The sequence below is a fragment of the Gekko japonicus genome, unplaced genomic scaffold, assembly GCF_001447785.1.
Source record: "Gekko japonicus isolate JY-2015 unplaced genomic scaffold, Gekko_japonicus_V1.1 scaffold407, whole genome shotgun sequence".
Classification (NCBI taxonomy): domain Eukaryota; kingdom Metazoa; phylum Chordata; class Lepidosauria; order Squamata; family Gekkonidae; genus Gekko; species Gekko japonicus.
Window position 1 is genome coordinate 407,878 of NW_015172563.1, and position 19,440 is coordinate 427,317.

General features: G+C 42.0%; 1 protein-coding gene across 6 annotated transcripts in view; it reads right to left on the bottom strand.

Annotated features, from left to right (window-relative positions):
* The window catches only part of EPB41L2 (erythrocyte membrane protein band 4.1-like 2), a 127,062-nt gene that overhangs the window by 10,543 nt on the left and 97,079 nt on the right, over positions 1 to 19,440 (bottom strand). For 3 of the 6 annotated variants that reach the window (XM_015421260.1, XM_015421261.1, XM_015421262.1), the window contains exons 14-16: positions 17,048 to 17,194; positions 1,160 to 1,213; positions 422 to 964 (exon numbers count right to left, since the gene is read on the bottom strand). In XM_015421260.1, the coding sequence (XP_015276746.1) occupies positions 422 to 964; positions 1,160 to 1,213; positions 17,048 to 17,194 (744 nt within the window). The remainder of the gene's footprint in view (positions 1 to 421; positions 965 to 1,159; positions 1,214 to 17,047; positions 17,195 to 19,440) is intronic. The other 3 variants (XM_015421263.1, XM_015421265.1, XM_015421264.1) reach the window with 3 other exon arrangements.

Consider the following 19,440-nt stretch of genomic DNA (forward strand, 5'->3'; position numbering starts at 1 on the left):
GGAACCTGAATGGACTAAAAGCCTCACTGGCAGCAGGATTCTTAAGAATAAAGGACTTAAACTGATGCATCTTGACTACTTATCACCTCATGTACAATATATATTACTTCATAACTGCAACTGCAAGTTACACCTTTGAATAAATACTAGACAAGACAAGACAAACACATTAACACACGCAAACAAAAGCAAAACATAAAATAGTAAATAAGATGGTGATATAACCCCAGGAGTTGAGTTCATTAGATTTACCAAAAAATTCAGAAGACAAGATGGAAAGCAGAATTTTACTGTACTTCAATTCTCCCCACCTTCAGTTCTGAATTTTTGTTGAAACCTGGACAGAGAAGAAGAAAGGCAGAGATATCCAACCCTAGGACAAAATGTCTTCTCTAGCGTTCCCTCCTCTTCTACCATTTACCTCAGAGCAACAAATTATTTGTGGTGACACATCAATGTCAATATGTGATGCCTCTCCATTTAGTTTGAGCTGTTCTTCCTCCCTCTCCTCTTCTGGGCCTTGCTCATTCAATTTTATTGCGTTTCTCTCCCCAGATGTCTTTGTGGGTACATCATTTATTTGGACCAAAGCTTCTGTTGCTTGTGGGTGCTCAATTTTTGCTTTAACCTGGCTGACTTCTTGTGAAATGTCTGGATACTCTACTGCTTGCGTCTTCTGTTCTTCCTCTTTGATATCTTCATTCTCTTCTAGCTCTTCTTTTATGACTTCCTGGATCATTCGATGATGTGGCTGATATTCTACTTCATCTTCACTTTCATTACTGCTGCTGTCTGACGAGAAGGATGAAGAATCCTTTTTGGAGAGATGCTCCATCTTCTGAGACTCGACACCATCAAAGATAACTTGTATTTTGCCCCTTTGGGTATCATCTGTGACTACTGTCTCTTCTATCCCAACCTCTGCCTGCTTCTTCTCCACTACATTCAGAGTCTCATGTGAACTCTGCACAAAACAAATGGATGAGGAAACACAAGAAGTAGAACATATGAATAAATAAAATTATGAACATAAAATTATGTAATGGATGGCTCAAGTCACATGAAGAACAAAGATGACTGGAATGGTTAAATGCAAAAAGAAAGAAGAATGAAAATTCTAAAATGTGAAAGCTCATGGGCTATGGCAAAATAGTAGAACCTTAATAGTCCTGCCGGTTCCAGTGAGAGGCCCTTCTGTTTTGGGAGCAAATTTCTGTGAAATGAAAAGCAACCAGAAGACATATATGAATAACAGAGTCTATACTTGTTGAGACATTTGAATTTATCATTTCACAAACGGCACAGTGGGATGGACTGCACACTCACAAATTTATCAAACAATATGTTAAAGCAGCACAAGTAAAGTGCACAGAAAAGCACACTGAAAATAGACAAGATTTTTGGAGCCAGAGATCTGCAGGCTCACTACTTCTCAGGGCTCACCAAAACGCATTAATTTCCACAAGCTTTTTATTTAGGTTGGCATTCTGTGGCCATGTTAAGTTATAAAATTTTAATATGTATTCTCTTGTTTTAATTTTATCTGCACCTGTCTCCACTCTCCTTCAGTTTTTGGTACAGTGCAGACTGGACATCAAAACAAATATTCTATTTTCCTTAAAAGCAAGCTGCTATTTGTTTTAGCAGTATTTGGAATAAAATATTGAAAAAGACTACTCAAGACTAGTATCATGGGACAATAAATCCAAAGAGTGAAGTCAATCAAATTTACTGACCTTTGCACTAAAAGAAGACACATTTGCTCATGCAAGCGGAGTTATTTTTGCTTACTCCCCCCTCGAACTGCATCCTCTTATGCTGTACTCCATGTGGTTCGCAAGGACCAGGAAGAGGCTATGGCTCCGTGGCAGAGCATATACTTTGCATGCAGACAGCCCAGATTCAATGTCTCCTGTCTCCACTTTAATGATTAGGTAACAGCTGATACAGAAGATCTCTACATGAGATCCTGGAAAGCCACTGCCAGTTACAGTAGAAAATGCTGGCGTTGACAGACCAACAGTCAGACAAAATAAGGTGGCTCCATGCATGTTTTCACGAGATTCCCTAGGAGCAGCTTTTCAGGGCACTGCAGCAGGGATGCAAGAAAGAAACACACCGCAGGCCGAGCTTTGCTTACAGTTCATTGGAATGAACTCCTATATAAGCAAAAATGTCATTATTTACACTTGCCCTTTAGGTGATTGTAAGGTTTCATTCTAATAAAATACTTGGGTTTGAATCCTACAGAAGAAAAAGTGGAAGCATGTATTTACTTTTCCTTCTCCCACATCAGCCCTCTGAAAACTGTTTGCAATGTGTCCAACAAAACACACTGCAGCATGGGGGGTGGGCAGGGAGAAGCTGAATTAGGCAAAATTGTCCCCTTCTACTAGGTGGGGAAGTCAGCAAAGATCTGCCCCCATGAGCTTCTTCTGCACTCTTTTCCCTCATATCTGTAGCTCACATTGTTAGCTATTGCTCCTGTGATGAACTGTGAAACATGCCTATATGAGTGTGATAAGTCTCAAAAAGAGGCACAGAACTGGCACATAAATATATCAGGTGAGTAGCCGTGTTGGTCTGAAGCAACAGAACAAAGTATGAGTCCTGTGGCACCTTTAAGACTAACAAAGTTTAATTCTGCGTATAAGCTTTCATGCGTATACACACTTCTTCAGATACAATGAAACAAGACTTCCTCAACCATTATATATAGGTAGAACCACCAGGGCTTAACAGAGATATTGGGTTCTTCTCTCATTACACATACTAAGTCACTCGGTTCTTGCTTATACCCAGAATTAAACTTTGTTGGTCTTAAAAGTTGCCACGGAACTTAAACTTAGTTCTCACATCTGTTTGTTAACTTCTTTATTATGCTAATTTGCTGCTATTCACAAATCATATCAACTGCTTTAATCCAATCTTAGCTATACTTCTCGCTCAGTTACTTCTGCATCCTCACTCGAATTAAACCTTCCTGGCAACTAACCCTCCCTACACCTTTATGTAATGGTTGAGGAAGTCTTGTTTCAATGTATCTGAAGAAGTGTGTGTGCACACAAAAGCTTATACCCAGAATTAAACTTTGTTAGTCTTAAAGGTGCCACAGGACTCACACTTTGTTCTATATATACTGTTGACATACAGAACCCCTGTGAAGATTTAATGTGTTGCCAGAACATCAAAAATGACACTACATTTTAAAGACTGTTACAGCCTATATTTTTATGTGGATTTCAAAAGCAAAAAAACAAAAACAAATACAAAAACACACTCATGCAAAAGTGACACTATGAAAAAAACCTATAGCATCTTTAATTAAACCCAGCACAGCATCTGTGACTTAATTTTGGTTTCACCGACTGAAGTGTAAGTTTCAGTTCGGCGTTGGCTGACAGATGTTTGAAAGTAAGTTCACAACTGCATTATTTTCAAAAGTGTGCCTCTGAAAGGCATATAAGCGTATGGAGAGATGGGTTTTATTTTGCTTTTCAGTTTTTAAATACCTACCTTTGTTTTATATCTAACTTATGCACTTTCTATTGAGAACACTGAACAGTACAATTAATACCACCAGTGTTTAAAGTCTACCTATCCATCCCCATTGCATGTGTAGCATTGCTTCCAACACTGAAGAGATGAAAACAGAAAACTCTGTCAGGAGCTTTTTATGAGCATCAGCGTTATCCTGAAACTAAATCAGGCCCACATTTATTTTCTTAGTTTTCCTTTGTCCTAATTTCAGACTACATGCTTTAACAGATACAATATACATATTATCTGACATGGTTATGAACGCCCCTCTCTCCACAGCTTTATGCTAAAAAAAAGTAAATGTGGAAAAGCACCTCAGGCAGCTGAGAGAAGGGTGAGGCAGAAAGCTTTTCAGTAGGTACATTATCTTTCACAACAGTGCCCTCTGCTGTCCACGAGGTAGCTGAAGTGAAGGCAGCTTTCATGCTAGCGGAAAAACTTTCTTTACTAAATAAAATTGATGCTATCTCCTCTTCTAGGCTCTAGACAAGTTAGAAAATGGAAGCAACAAATTAACAGCAGAAGACAAAACAGCAGTGACCTACAAAAGAAAGGAAATATCAGGCAAGAAAGGAAACAACGGACATGAAGGTGAGGAAAAACATAAAAGACTACATACATACATTCTACTCATGTCAGAAGGATTTAACAACTCACAAATATTTGAGATTACAACCCTTGGTCATTTTACTGCTTTTATGACAGGTTTTAAATTAAAACTACACTAAAACTCAAAATGTATTCCATACACTGCTATTAGAACTAGGTCACTATTGCTTAGAAGAAGAAGAAGAGGAAGAGGAAGAGGAAGAAGAAGAAGAGGAGGAGATTGGATTTATACCCTGCCCTTCACTACCCAAAGGTGTCTCAGAGCGGCTTACAAACTCCTTTCCCTTCCCCTCCCCACAACAGACACCCTTTGAGGTAGGTGGGGCTGAGAGAACTCTTGACAAAAACTGCTCTTTTTCAAGAACAGCTGTGCCAGAGTTATGGCTTGCCTAAGGTCATCCAGCCAGGTGCAAGTGGAGGAGAGGGGAATCAAACCCAGTTTTCCCAGATTAGAGTCCGCGCACTTAACCACTACACCAAATTTAGTGATATTCCACATGCATAATTACATTCTGAAAAAGAAGGGGCACCTAAACAGCATATTTAAGCTTAATTCTACTTAATATCATGGGTTTAGTTCAGGATAATTATGCATTACATGTCAATGTGTACACTGGTCTACCATCTCTTCCTCCATGGCTTTTAACTAACGTGGTACAAAATTCAGATTGTAGAGGTTAAACATTTTAACTTTTTCCCACCATAGACAACAATGGAGGGGATGGAGGCAACCTGTTTGGGGGCCCGTAGAATTGGACCCCCTAGTCCAATGTTCTTGAAACTTGGTGGGTATCTTGGGGAGAGGCTCCAGCAGCTATTCTGCAAGTTTGGAGCCTCTCCCGCGAACCCACTCCCCTCCAGCCCCCAGAATATACCCTACGTTTTCGCCATTGACTTCAATGGCCCATGGGATATATGGGGCCGAATCACAGCCGAAATTCGGCAGCAATTCGACGACTAGCCGATTCAGATCAGAGAATCTGAATTAGCCCAAATGGGCCATTTTCAAGGGTGCATTTGCTTCATACAAACCGAATGCACATCCCTAAGCAGAACATACACGCTAGCAATAGTTTTGAGTTACTTTAAGAGTATTCTATGTATTTTTATAGTCTGCCACACAATGATGAAGAGCATGAAGTGTTTAAGGCTACTCATATGTTGACACAGCTAACATCATTAAGAGTTTGTGTATGCATGGACAAACAAAAAAAGGGGAGAAAGAAGACAAAGTGAGACAGCCACTTGTAGCAGAATTCTATAGATGAGATTACCTAAGTCAATGTAAGAGTGACTGAGTCTGTTCCAATACTACTGCCACCAAGAAACGTCCTTTCCCATTACCTACCATTATAAACACACAAGCTTCTCAGCAACTTGCAACTAACCCGTTTTTTAATTTTAAACCTTCCTAGCACAAAAGTTAATAAAACAAACAATCATATCCTTGTGTCACATTGTTTAAAACTCTTCAAAATGTAAAGAAAAGAAAAGGAACATTCTAGGCTTTCAGGTCAACAGTTACATTTCATAATAGGCACAGCTATTCCCTGCACTATGCTTTCATTAGTAAAGATTCTAAACTTTCTGCATAATAATGTGGCATATTTTAACATTCGTTTCTACTTAAAAGTGGAACCCTAACCATAACATATTAATATTACTTAACCTGTATAACCACTTATTGCAGAATGCTCTTGGACGATTGAACTTACTAGAAGAAAACCTCCCTCCCCAATTTAAACACACAGTTTTTCATAACTATTAAATCACATATGCTGTGCTGAGTGATACTAATTTGAAAGTTTTACACCAGATCTTTTTAAAAAATCCTGGAATGGCTTAATTTTTGATCTAAACAATATGTTTAAAAATGGTAAAATATCAGTATTTCTTCCAAGAAGTAACAAAATTGAGGTACTATGTTTCCGTGAACACACTGAAACGACACTAAAGAACATTCACCCGTGAGATGGCTCCAGTGATCAAGGGCACAAGGATCACAACTCTTTCCTGCATTCTCTTTCCCCCCTCAGTCCTTTTCGACTCTGAGAAAGTAGATTCTTGGGGTTGCAGTACCTGTCTGGGTCAGGGGGGCTGCCGTGAAGAAGAGGAAGAGGGGGAAAGGGGATACACTATAGCTTCCCAATTCAAATGACTATTGGTCCACATGGGTAATAAAACATCAACCTTCCTGGGCCCAGATGGGGTTGCTAGTGGGAAGAATCTATGACTGTCAGAGTCTTCTGCAGATGAACTGCTGAGTCCAACACAATGTCTATTATAAGGAGAAAGGGGAGTGGGTAACAAAATGTTTTCTATGTGGCCAGTATAAGCACAGTAGAAGCACATCAAATGCAAACATTCAGATAGAAAGGCATTAATTAGGCCTTTTCATAAGATGTTTCAAAAACAGTTACTCCATTGGTTGCCCATCAGTTATGATGCTCTGCTTCTCACTTGCCTTGAAAAGACAGGTTGCTTACCTGTAACTGGTGATCTTCGAGTGGTCATCTGTGCATTCACACCCTTGGGATACACAGCGCCTGTGCTGACCTTTTTCGGCATCGTTAGCAAGCAAAAGGGATTTTCGCGCCCACTCCCCCGTCATGCGCCGGGCTCCACTGCTCATGACCAGGGAGGGGCACGCAGATCCCGCCAGTTCCTTCTGACCGCCGCCCAACAGCCTTCAAAGAAAAGATGAAGGGCCGAGAGCAGAGGGGAAGGAGGGCGGATGGTGTGAATGCACAGATGACCACTCGAAGATCACCAGTTACAGGTAAGCAACCTTTCTATCTTCTTTGTGGTCTCTGTGCATCACACCCTTGGGAGACTAGCAAGCAATAAACGCTTACCTGGAGGAGGGGCCGAGGCCCTACATTAGCGCCATCTGCAAAACCGCTCGACCCACTGCCGTACGTCGACTGAACCGTACATCAAGGGCGTAGTGCTTCACAAAGGTGAGAGGAGTAGCCCAGGTCGCGGCTTCACAGATATCTTCCAGCGACGCACCTCGCAGGAAAGCCGTAGACGCTGCCACTGCCCGCGTGGAATGGGCTCGGAGTTGCCCGGGAAGCGGCTTTTGTGCCAGCGTATAACAGAGTCCAATAGTCTCCACTATCCACTTGGAGAGGCGCTACGAAGAAAGCTTCTTCCCTTGGGAAGGTAAACTGTGAGCGATGAACAGCGCCGGAGATTTGCAGAAAGACTTAGTTCTGCTCAAATAAAATAACAGCGCCCTCTTAACATCCAGAGAGTGCAATCTGCGTTCCTCCTCATTGGAGGGAGACGGAAAAAATGTAAGAAGAACAATGTCCGTATGTAAATGAAACTCTGACACAACTTTAGGTAGAAAAGAAATGTCCAAAGCCAAAGAAACCCCATGTGGGGAAAAATTCAGATATGGAGAGTCACATCGAAGTGCCGACAATTCACTCACTCTGCGAGCAGAAGTAATAGCAACCAAAAATGCCGTCTTTAGAGATAACAGTTTTAAACTACAGGTGGCCAGTGGTTCAAAGGGCCGACCAGTCAACTTGGTGAGCACTAGAGCACCCATGCCTGAGTAGGTTTACGAGAAGGAGGAAAAAGTCAAATGAGGCCTTTGCAGAACTCCTTCGTCTGCGGGTGAGAAAAAACTGAAAACCCATCTATAGACGGATGGTAAGCTGACACCGCAGCTAAGTATACTTTAGCGGAGAAAAAACTAAGCCCCAAGTCCATCCTGGACGGAATAAAACCAAAAATGGACCTCAAATCCGACGGAGGAGGAGGCAGTCGAAGGGAAGTCAGATAATTCAGAAATTATGACCATTTCCCATCATACAAAGCTCTAGTGGACGGTTTGCGACAGTTGACAAGGACGTTATCTATCCTATCGCTAATTACGGAAAGAATATTCTCCAGATTGCTAACTTGAGGCTCAGAGGGTCGTGATGTAAAATCTGACCCTGTTGGGCCATAAGAAGATCTGTCGCTCGAGGGAAGTGTAGGAAGGAGCCCTTGGCTAGATGTATTACCAGTGGGAACCAATGCTGACGGGGCCACCATGGGGTCACCAGGAGGCAACGGGGTTTGTCGAATCTTGATGAGGACCCGGTGAATGAGCGGAAGAGGAGGGAAGAGGAACACGAAATGATGTGTCCAAGATATCAGAAGGCCGTCTCCGAGGATCGATCCCTGCCCTTGAACAAAACAGAAGGCACTTCGTATTGTCACACGTGGCAAAGACATCTATGTCTGGGTGGCCCCGGCGGTCGAAGATTGGTAAGAGGTACTTCCAATTGAGTTCCCATTCGTGTTCTGTCGCTCCTCCTCTGCTCAAGAAGTCCACCTGGACATTCAGGATTCCCGGCAGGTGGGCAGCTCGGAGAACCGATTTCCACCTGAGACAGTCTTCCCAGATGCTCAAGGCTAGTCGGCAAAGCGCTCTGGAGACTGTGCCCCCCTGACGATTGAGATAGGACATGGTAGTGGTATTGTCCGTAAAAATCATAATCACTTTCCCCGCAATAGTGCGGCGGAAAGACCTGAGGGCATAGTGCACCGCCAAAAGTGCCAAGTAGTTGATATGGCGGTTCGCAAGCTAAGGTTCCCATTGCGCCCCTACACACATCCCATTCAGTTGTGTACCCCATCCCCACAGGGAAGCATCCATAGTGATGGACACTGTCGCAGCGGGAATTTGAAATGGAGCTCCCACAAACGGATTGTTCTCGGACAGCCACCACCGAAGAGTGAGAAGGACGGGAGGGGGAACTGTCATAGGCAGGTTTTGAGGATGCCGTTGAGGGTTGAATCTTTTGAGGAACCACAGTTGAAGAGGGCGCATGCGAAGTCGAGCACACATGAGGACTGAAGTGGTGGCCGCCATGAGCCCAAGTACCCGCTGAATGTGAATGGCTGTGGTCTTGCCCGATTGGAACAGAATCTGGATTGCGTGGCGAAGAGATTCCGCTCTCTGATGAGGCAAGTATGCTCGTGCGTCCACGGAGTCAATGAGGGCCCCAATGAACTGCACTTGGGTCGCAGGTTGTAGCATAGATTTCTGAAAATTTACTAGGATACCCAGAGAAGCGAGGGTCGACAAAGTGAGATCAATGTGGTGAAGGAGCGTGTCTTGTGAATCTGCCACCAGCAGCCAATCGTCTATGTACGGGAACACCTGTACTCCCTGGAGACGGAGATGGGCCACTATGACGACCATCACTTTTGTAAAGACCCTGGGGGCCGTAGAAAGTCCAAACGGGAGGGCCTTGAACTGGTAATGCGCCTCCCCTATAGCGAATCGGAGGAAGCGCCTGTGCGAAGGGTGGATTGATACATGGAAATATGCATCCTTCAAGTCCAGGGTGACCATCCATACTCCCAGTGACAGGAGTGGCAAAATGTTCTGAAGGGTGGTCATTCAAAATTTTTTGTAAACAATGAACTGGTTCAAAAATCTGAGGTCCATGACTGGACGGACGCCACCATCCTTCTTCTGAACCGTGAAGTACCTTGAGTACATCCTGTGATGTTGATTGGTAGCCGGAACCGGCTCTATGGCGTCTTTCACGGTGAGAGATTGAACTTCCTGAAGAAGGACAGATGATGGAGGTGTTCGAACAAAATGGGAGAACTTAGGGACCTGAAGAAACTCGATTAGATAACCTAATTTTATGACTGAAAGGACCCATTTGTCCGTAGTGATGTTTTGCCAGGTGACGAGGAATGGAGCCAGACGAGTACCTAGACCTGGAAGGGAGTCAAAGGCCCTGTTGATGGTTTGGGGGGGTTTTCTGCTTATTTTGCACAGATTGCGAAAAACGAGATTTGCCCCCGAAAGAACGAGACTGGTGGGCGATTTGGAGGCGGACGACCTGTGCGACCAGGACTGCCGAGGCCACTGCTTGGGCTTGTTATATTTGGGTGACGGAGAAATCCCAAGGCTACGAGATGTTTTGATACTTTTATCCAGTTCTTGGAGCACTGAATCTGTAGTTGAACTAAATAGGCCAACACCTTCAAAGGGAAGATCTTCCACAGTAGACCGTGCCAGATTGCATGATACTGAAAACATTGTCGTCTACCACCTGGTGTACCAAGGTGGGAGTCATGGAGAGGTCCAGCGCCATGCAGTGGATAAAGTCACCATATGACTTGACATCCTCTGAAGGTGAAATGGGGATATCTGCCTCCACATCCGGAGGTGATGGAAGGTCAGCATCGTCTCCTGGATTGGATAGTTCGTCTGAACTAAAGGAATCCTCTGATGGCTCCGAAAAGGAAACAGGAGGTAGCAGCGCTACCGGAGATGTGTTCGGTACCGACGGGATCGGTGGTGGAGGCAACTCTGAACGCTGCTTGTGTGTCGGTTTCGAAGCCTTCAACACCGATGTTGGTTCTCGATATTGGGAGATTCTCGATGACACCGACTGTCGATCCCAATCCATCGGAGGTGGAGGGAGCGGAGGAGGTGCCCATTGCAACTGTGGTGGATATGGATAGTTGCCATAAAGGTACCGCCACTGGCGCTGATCCCAGGTAAGGGGAGGCGAGGGTTGTGGTCAGTGCTGATCCCCAGTGCTGTGCGACAGCAAGCAAGGGAGCAACTGAGAGGTCGCAATCAGGTCGACATCAGACATCGGTGTTGATTGAGCGAGATCTAAGTCTGGATCAGAGTCAACAGGCCGGTTGTGTTCAAGAGGACTTGAAGCTGGTGCACGACCCTGACTAGCAGACACAGCAGAAGCAACATTAAGAGGCTGATTCTTCAAGTTTTTCTTGTGTTTCTTATAAGAACATAAGAACATAAGAGACGCCAATGTTGGATCAGGCCAAAGGCCCTTCCAGTCCAACACTCTGTGTCACACAGTGGCCAGAAATACCAGTGCCATCAGGAGGTCCACCAGTGGGGCCAGGACATTAGAAGCCCTCCCACTGTTGACCCCCCCCAAGCACCAAGAAGACAGAGCATCACTTGCCCCAGAGTCCCTATCTATACCTTGTGGCTAATAGCCACTGATGGACCTCTGCTCCATATGCTTATCTAATTCCCTTTTGAAGCCGTCCATGCTTGTAGCCGCCACCACTTCCTGTGGCAGTGAATTCCATGTGTTAATCACTCTTTGGGTGAACTAGTACTTCCTTTTATCCGTTCTAACCCGACCGCTTTGCAGTTTTATGGAGTGCCCACGAGTTCTTGTATTGTGAGAAAGGGAGAAAAGTACCTCTTTCTCTACCTGCTCTTTAACATGCATAATCTTATAAACCTCGATCATGTCCCCCCTTAGTCGTCTTTTCTCCAAGCTAAAGAGCCCTAAGCGCTTTAACCTTTCCTCATAGGGAAAGTGTTCCAACCCTTTTATCATTCGAGTTGCCCTTCGCTTTAGTGTCTGTCCCCTGCTTCCGTGTCTTGGAAGGTACAGGAATGTCTGACCCCTGCTTCCGGATCTTGGAAGGTACTGGGGTATCGGCTCTGTGGGTCGACGCCGATCGCTTCGGTGTTGATACAACAATGCCGACCGTCGAAGTTCCTGACGCGGGAATAGGAATGTCCGATGCTTGCGTGGACATCGAGGCATGTCCAGACGTCTCCTGAGGAGAATTAGATGATGGGGAAAGAGCCTTCTCCATAAGTGCCAAATGCAGTCGAGTGGCTCTATTCTTTTAAGTTTGTCTCGAAAACTTGCGGCAGTGCCGACACGATTGAACATGGTGTGACTCCCCCAGGCACAGTAAACAATGAGAGTGTCCGTCAGTCCGCAGACCACACACCGTTTGAAGAAACCCCACCGCGCGGCCATAGGCCGGCGGAGAGGAAAAGGTTTTCTTCAAGAAAAAATGAACCCGATAGGAAAAAGTTTTAAAAAACTGAATAAAAACAAAGAAAAAGCTAACTAACGCAAAGAATTAACTAGGCCAAAGCCAAATACTTTACTGACCGAAGCAAGGCATCCTACCAGTGCGGCGGTCAGAAAAGAACTGTCGGAATCTGCGTGCCCCTCCCTGGTCATGCGCAGTGGAGCACGGCGCGTGATGGGGGAGTGGGCGCGAAAATCCCTTTTGCTTGCTAACGATACCACAGAAGGTCAGCGCAGGCGCTGTGTATCCCAAGGATGTGATGCACAGAGACCACGAAGAAGATGCCCTTTTCTGGAATCCCCATAACTTGGCTGCAACTTGACAGCACTTTACACACACAAGAGGTCCCACCCAAGTGTCTTGTTAATACTTAAGCATTGCTTCACCACTATTTCTGACCTCTGGTTGGTTCCAGATTTCTACAAGCCAAATCTAATTACACTGTCTATTGGACACCCTATCCTGTAGACTCTGACTTATTCTGTATAACCTGCCGTGAGTTCCAGCAAGAAAAGCAGACTACAAATAATGTAAATAATAAGTAATAAAACAAAATGGTAGAGAACCTGAATCTTTTATCTACTGCAGATACAGATATACCCAATTTTACCTAGTAGTAACTCCAAAGAGCTATGTTGAATAAAGAGAATAAAGTTTCTATTTAGCAAGTTAACAAATACAGCAAGATAATATGTTCCAAGGAATTCCATCAAACTCAGTTGTGCCCTGGCTTTCAACAGGACCCTTCCCTAGAATATTTTTATGCCTGCTAGTACCAAAGCACTGTTCCTTGCTCTGTAAATCCTGGCAAAGAAATGTATAGGTCATTCTTATTGTCTTACTCTAACCCTATGTAGGATGCATCCTTAGAATCAAACTGCCAAACATATGATTATCCCTGAGGGAACCTCCTGCCAAATGATGTTCCTGCTAAGCACCAAACATTGAGCCACCATATGTTCTCTAGGATTTCCGTCACAAAGAATGCTCAAGAGGTAGCAGCACTGCATGTGAAATGAACTGCCCTCTGGAATAAGGACAGTCCCTACCAGTGTTCCCTCTAAGCTGAGTTAGTGTGAGCTAGCTCACAGTATTTTAGCCTTCGGCTCACAAATTTTGTCTTAGCTCAGGAAGGAAGTCCAGAGCAAATTAATTTATGCAGTAGCCAAATCGCTCGCTCACAACTTTAATGCCAGTAGGTCACAAAATAGAATTTTTGCTCACAAAACTCCATAACTTAGAGGGAACACTGATCCCTACTAGAAATGAAAAGATCCAGTTTGTGTGTGTGTATCCCCAACTTCTCTTATTTTGTGACAAAAACTGGAGGTTTTGGGAAGCACTGAGAAAGACATTGATGAGATATTTTTGTGTAAGTCTATATACAGCATTGAAGAACAATCCATATGTGTATCACTCAAATATATATTTTTCAGCATATAGTTGTTTAAAATGTGACTAGTCTAATCCACAATTAATATGTTATAATATACACTACTGAGTAGTTCAGTGTTCTTAATGTTGCGAAGCTTAACCTGATAACCAAATATGCTGCTAGCCCCACTATGACGGTACGGAATAGTCTGTCCAAACACTTTTCTTATTTACTACAAAATATGTGTTTGTTATTTTCAACTTTTACTTTTTCCTGCCACTCAGATAGCAAAAAATTAAGATATATACGGTAAGATAGCATGGGGTGCAGCAGTTTGCATCTCTCTCTGTTTGTCTTTCTTTAACATTGGTTATATAAACGACTTTGCTTGTAGAAAACCAAGGCATTTATACTTTTAAATTTCATATATAAACCATATAGTTCAATTTTAAATGCTAAGTTAAGAATGATACATTATATGTTGTTGAAACAGTAAGCAAGCATTGTGCATATTTCAATTTTTCCCATACTTTTAAATCCACCCCCCAAACAAAGCTGTTCCCTGTGGTCAAACCTAAACTCATTTTACTGCTTTAACAACATAAAGTGTAGCATTAGTTGTTGTAGATTTTCCGGGCTGTATGGCCGTGGTCTTGGCATTGTGGGACCTGACGTTTCGCCAGCAGCTGTGACTGGCATCCACAGGAAGACAGAGTACTTAGCATATAAAATTGTAACACTGGGCATATTTATGAAATATAAAAGTGATAAATGCCTTAGTTTTCTACAAGTAAAATTGCAAATTACCCAATTCTTGAGAGAAAACTACAACCCCATGCTACCTTAGGGCAATAAACTATTTGTTACTTAACCTGTGGGTGTATGTATCACAAGGAAAGGCAAGGGTCAGGTCAAAAGGATAACAGAAGGCAATGAAAGCCCTGCATGCTCCCCTAATGAAGGTCAGGTATTTTTCTAAGTGTAGAAATGCATCCTGGATTTGGATTTAAGAGCTCTGTATGTCTACACTATGCCCACCCTACCTGTAAAAACACTTCACTCCTTTTAAAAGAGCAAATATTTCATAGGAGTTTTTTCCAGTACTCTTCAAAATTTCTCATTTTTCCATTGGAAAAATTGGGGGAGGGGGACTTTCCCTCCTGAATTTTTCCATTTCCCGCCCCTCAGGCCTTCAAATCTCTATCTTATACTCACCAGTATAAAAAAATCATTACAATGTTAACTACAATAAATTTCCAGTAGCATAGGGACCTGAAGCTAGCAGTGCTGTCTGATATATCAAAAAGGACTAGAAGGATAAAAGCTAGCTTAGATACAATATTAAAGTTTCAAAGCTAATTATGTCTTGGAATAACCTCTACACAGCATAGCTATTATTCATAGCAGCATTTCTTCCATCACACGGGTAACAGAAGATTCTCTCTTACTATAAAATTAAGAGAACTCTGGCAATTGGCTGTTGAGAACCATGTCTCTTCGAAAAGGATGTTTGACCTCACAGCTTCTGCACAGAAGAAAGAGCTGAAGGCACTAGATTTTATACTGGGCTGTCTAATGGGATTTGAACACATCCAAATAAACGTTGGATAACCTTGAACTGAGAAGACTTAAAGCAAACCTTAGGGCTCTGTCTTAGGGCTCTAAAAAAAATTTTTTTTGGGGGGGGGGGGGGACCAAGCAGACAAGTAGCCACTACCCTGAGTAAACCTCCAATTGTCACATCTGATTCGATAACACTGCTGACATTTTATGTACAGTACCCTTTTGAGTTTAACATCTCCACATCAGATGAAAAGAGCTGAAGCATCAGCAGTTGGATATCCTCTGCAGCTGAACTATTAGAAAGATCCTGGTTTTTCAACATTACAGAAAATGGTTTCAACAGATGTCTGTACTCATTCAAGGCAATGTAAAGTTTTAACTTGAGTATCAGTTATTCTGTCATCTGTCAAAGAGTCTGAGTGTGACATAAGTACTGTAAGAGATAAGGTTAAAAACAGAAGTTTGGCAATGTTTATCAAAGCAAATGTAACAGACATGGAGCCAAAACCTTCACAATAAGCACATAACCAAAAGAGGAAGACTTCAGGTAGCCTCCTTTCACTTGTGTTCCACTGGTGACCCATGATCCCTGAAGCCCACTGTCATTCCAGGTTTCCTTTTATATATCCTTTTTTAAAGTTGCATTTTGTAATTTTTATCAAACCAAAAGAAATTAGTAAGGGAACAAATGAGGCAAACAGATTAGTAAGAAAAATGAAAGCAAAATACAACTCAGAGCAGAATATCCAACCCTTCTGTGAAATTGGTGTGAATGTATGTGTACTGTTGTATCGGAAGTCCACATCACTACCACACATACAAAATGTTATAAGATTACTGTATCATCCAGTGATTTCTGTATAATGAGAAACAGCTGCTCAGTAAAATACTTGCTTTACTGGTATATTCAGGGACATTTCATACACTTTTTGAACACATAAGTATACAAAATAACTTGTACATGACAACAGGTGAAGCACCACTATGTGGTTATTGTATTGGAGTATGCATGATGATAAGCACACATTCAGTACTGAATGTAATTCAATGGGATGTATTTAAAAGTTCTAAAGAGCCAAGTCCGTATTGGCCATCCTTTATGCGAGCTATAACTATATATAATATGTGTCTATACACATATCACTAAATAGCTTGTTAACATTTCAAAATATGCTAATACTTAAAACAAGTCCCAGTAACACCAGAAGAGGTAGCTGAATATCTGTGATATTATAGTCTAGTCATGGCATTATTACAAACAGGGCTATTTTTGGGCAGGAACGCACAGGAACGGAGTTCCGGCTGGCCCCCGAGTTGGCCACGCCCGGCAGGAACTCATTAGCATAATAGACCACACCAAACAGCAGAAACTCATTAGGATTGGCTACATTAGGGGTGTGTGGCTTAACATGCAAAGGAGTTCCTGCTACAAAAAAAGCCCTGGGTTTTGACAACAAAAAAGGTAAACAGAATAAGAAGCAAAAGGTGGGTGTGGCTGGATGACCACACTTCTGGTAGCATGGGGGTATGGCCTAATATGCTAATGAGCTGTGCTGTCAGGGGTGTGGCCTAATAGGCTAATGAGTTTCTGCTGTTGGGTGTGGCCTAATAGGCTAATGAGTTTCTGCTGTTGGGTGTGGCCTATTATGCTGATGAGTTCCTGCTGGGCTTTTTCTACAAAAAGAGCCCTGACAAATATATGAAAATCAGCAATAGGAAAATACTGTGGAGAATGCAGCAATGCATGTTTCATTCAGGATTTCTACACATCATCTGTGAATAGTTGAACACCCATTTACTGTAAACTGTGAGAAAATGAAATTACTTAAACTTCTATTCCTTACCTAGAATCTAAGCCTCTACAATGGTATCACCTTAGCTTCCTTCAATGTTGCTTTCTTACTCTAAAAAGTAAAGTTACTTTGAAGCACAGTATTGGTAAAGAGAAAGCCACTCACAATATTAATGAGTATTAAGCACAAGATTCATATTAGCAGCAAAGCAAGATCTAAGATCCTTATTAATTATACTGGAATACAACACATACTTCTACAACACAATCTTTTTCTCAACATTACTAGCTATGCATGCTAACAAGGGCTTCCAGTGACATACCCCTTGTGTCTGTAGAGACAGAGGTGTGATACGACGCTTTTCCCATTCATTGGGGCGTGGCTCAGGTGTGGCTTCCATAAAATTGCGCTTGAGTTCACTAATGCTAGCCTGATGCTTCAGTAATTCATCCTGGCTCTTATCCAGGTCCTAGCAATATGTAACGTAAAAAGAGTAGTACAAAACATGACAAACACAAACCAACATTTTTCTCTATTAAAAGCCATGAAAGGTGCCTGGCATTTCCAGAGTCAATTTCAGGTTACTGTTTGGAGTGAAACTTGTTTCTCAAGAGAGGAAATAGCTGCTTTTGTCCTAAATGACAGGATGATTTGAGATAAGAATGGACTCTTACCTACAAGATGAAATAAAATAAGCATCCGTTGTCCTCATAATTTATCAGCATGGAAATTACACATACACACATCTATTTTAAGATCTTTTACAACATTACAACATTACAAACATTACGGTACATGGCAAGGACTAAAGCAAATTTCTTATACCTATAATAAAATGTATGAGGAACAGAATGGTGCTTTCAACAACCACAAGAAGGTGCTGTGCCACATTTTACATTTACATACACAGCTCTTCTACTTTCTGCATGTAACTTCCTGTAAGATGAAGCAACTGAACAGATCTTTGACTGATCCTGAGCTGCAGCTTTTAGTGGAGCTGTAGAAGAATGGCACAAGCACCACTGCAGCCTTCTGCAATTAAGTGATGCTGTATACAGGGGGTAGAGATTCAAGTTATTTTTATTTTATTTAGGCTATTCCTATGCCACCTGTTCATAGTCCTTGCTAAGTCAGCAAATCAGAGTGCTTTCTAATTTTTGCAACTCTATTAGCAAAACATCCATCATCATTATTATGCGAGGAAGGGCACACAGAGTTTAGGTTATCTTTTCATGAAGGCCATGTCGCCTTGTGCCAGGGGGACAGGCAAGGCTTTGCTTTTTACTCCAGCAATGCTCTTGATTACTGGACCATTTTACTTTCCTTTGGAAGTGCATGGCAGATTTCAACACTGTGGGAAGAGTGGTGCTTTATGGGATATTCAGCAGGAAGAGCCACATCTGTTGTGTCCCTGAATATCAATAATCTTAATAGAAAGAATGATTCTATGGTACAGTTGCTATGTATTTACAGCTTCTCGGGAACAGTAAATGCTGTATTTTTTTAAAAAAGAATTCATTTTATTAAAATAGAGACAATAGGAGTATTTAGGCATGCATATACGAAGTCCTGAGCTACAGCACTCTGTGCAGAACAGGATGAAGTCTGAAGTTACTTCTAAATACCATACAGTAACTCTTTGCATCCCAGCAATTAGCTCTTAATCTAAATACACATTAACTAAGCAAACATTTGAAATAAGATACATGCTATTCCTAACACCATATGTGTGTACCTGTGTAATGAAGTCAGAAGCTATCCTGAGACTATAGGCCACAATTATATTAAATTTCTAAGCTAATTTATTCATGTTGAGACCCAGCTTTCGGGGTTCATCTTCTATAGTATTATGCTGTGGATAAGCCTTCTGGCTGAAAGACAGATAGTGGGGGGAAGAGGAGAGAAACAGTGGGATGGTATGTTGTGTGCACAGCTATTTATCAAACAGAACTTTGTCTAAAGGCCTTTAGTCATATATTTCTGCACACAAATGTAAATGCAAAAACTTTAAAGGGCAATTGTGATTTTACTCGAAGTCTATGACGAAAATTTAACCAATTGGGAGACATTTATCACTGCTTGAATCCATATGGTATTTTCATAAATAGCTTTGAGTTGACACCAGGCACATTTCTTGGATTTGTCCAAAGCAGAATTATGCAATACAGTTTACAGCATTTTTATGAAGTTAAACAAATTAAATACTGGGTTATCAGAAGCTGCCAAAAAGCGACAGAAATATTAGTAAAGTTACTGAAAATCTGTGGATCTTCATGTTGTTACATATATACAAGTAATTATGGAACAGTCTCATCTGACAACGGGAATAGCCCAATTTGGATGACAAAGCTTATATCTTGGGTAACAAGTTAGTTTTCTCATAGTTATGTTGAAATGGTTAAATTATATTTACTGAGTTGGCTAGAGAATCTTGGGTTACACATTGTTAAAAAAGCTTGATTTTTCAACAAAATCACTTCTCAAACTACACCTCTTGGTATCCTGTGGACTGACAAAAAAGTAGTAGCCACATGGAAACATAATTATTTCATTCCTGGACTGGATTTAGTTCCTTAGGAAGGCAAAATATTTTTTTTACAAGTATTGACCAAAATATTTTCAGGAAGGGAACCCAGAACTTCACTGTATCACATTTCCAGAAACATGTCAGAAATGTAAAGGAGACACTGGGTGCACCATGTGTCAAATATATTT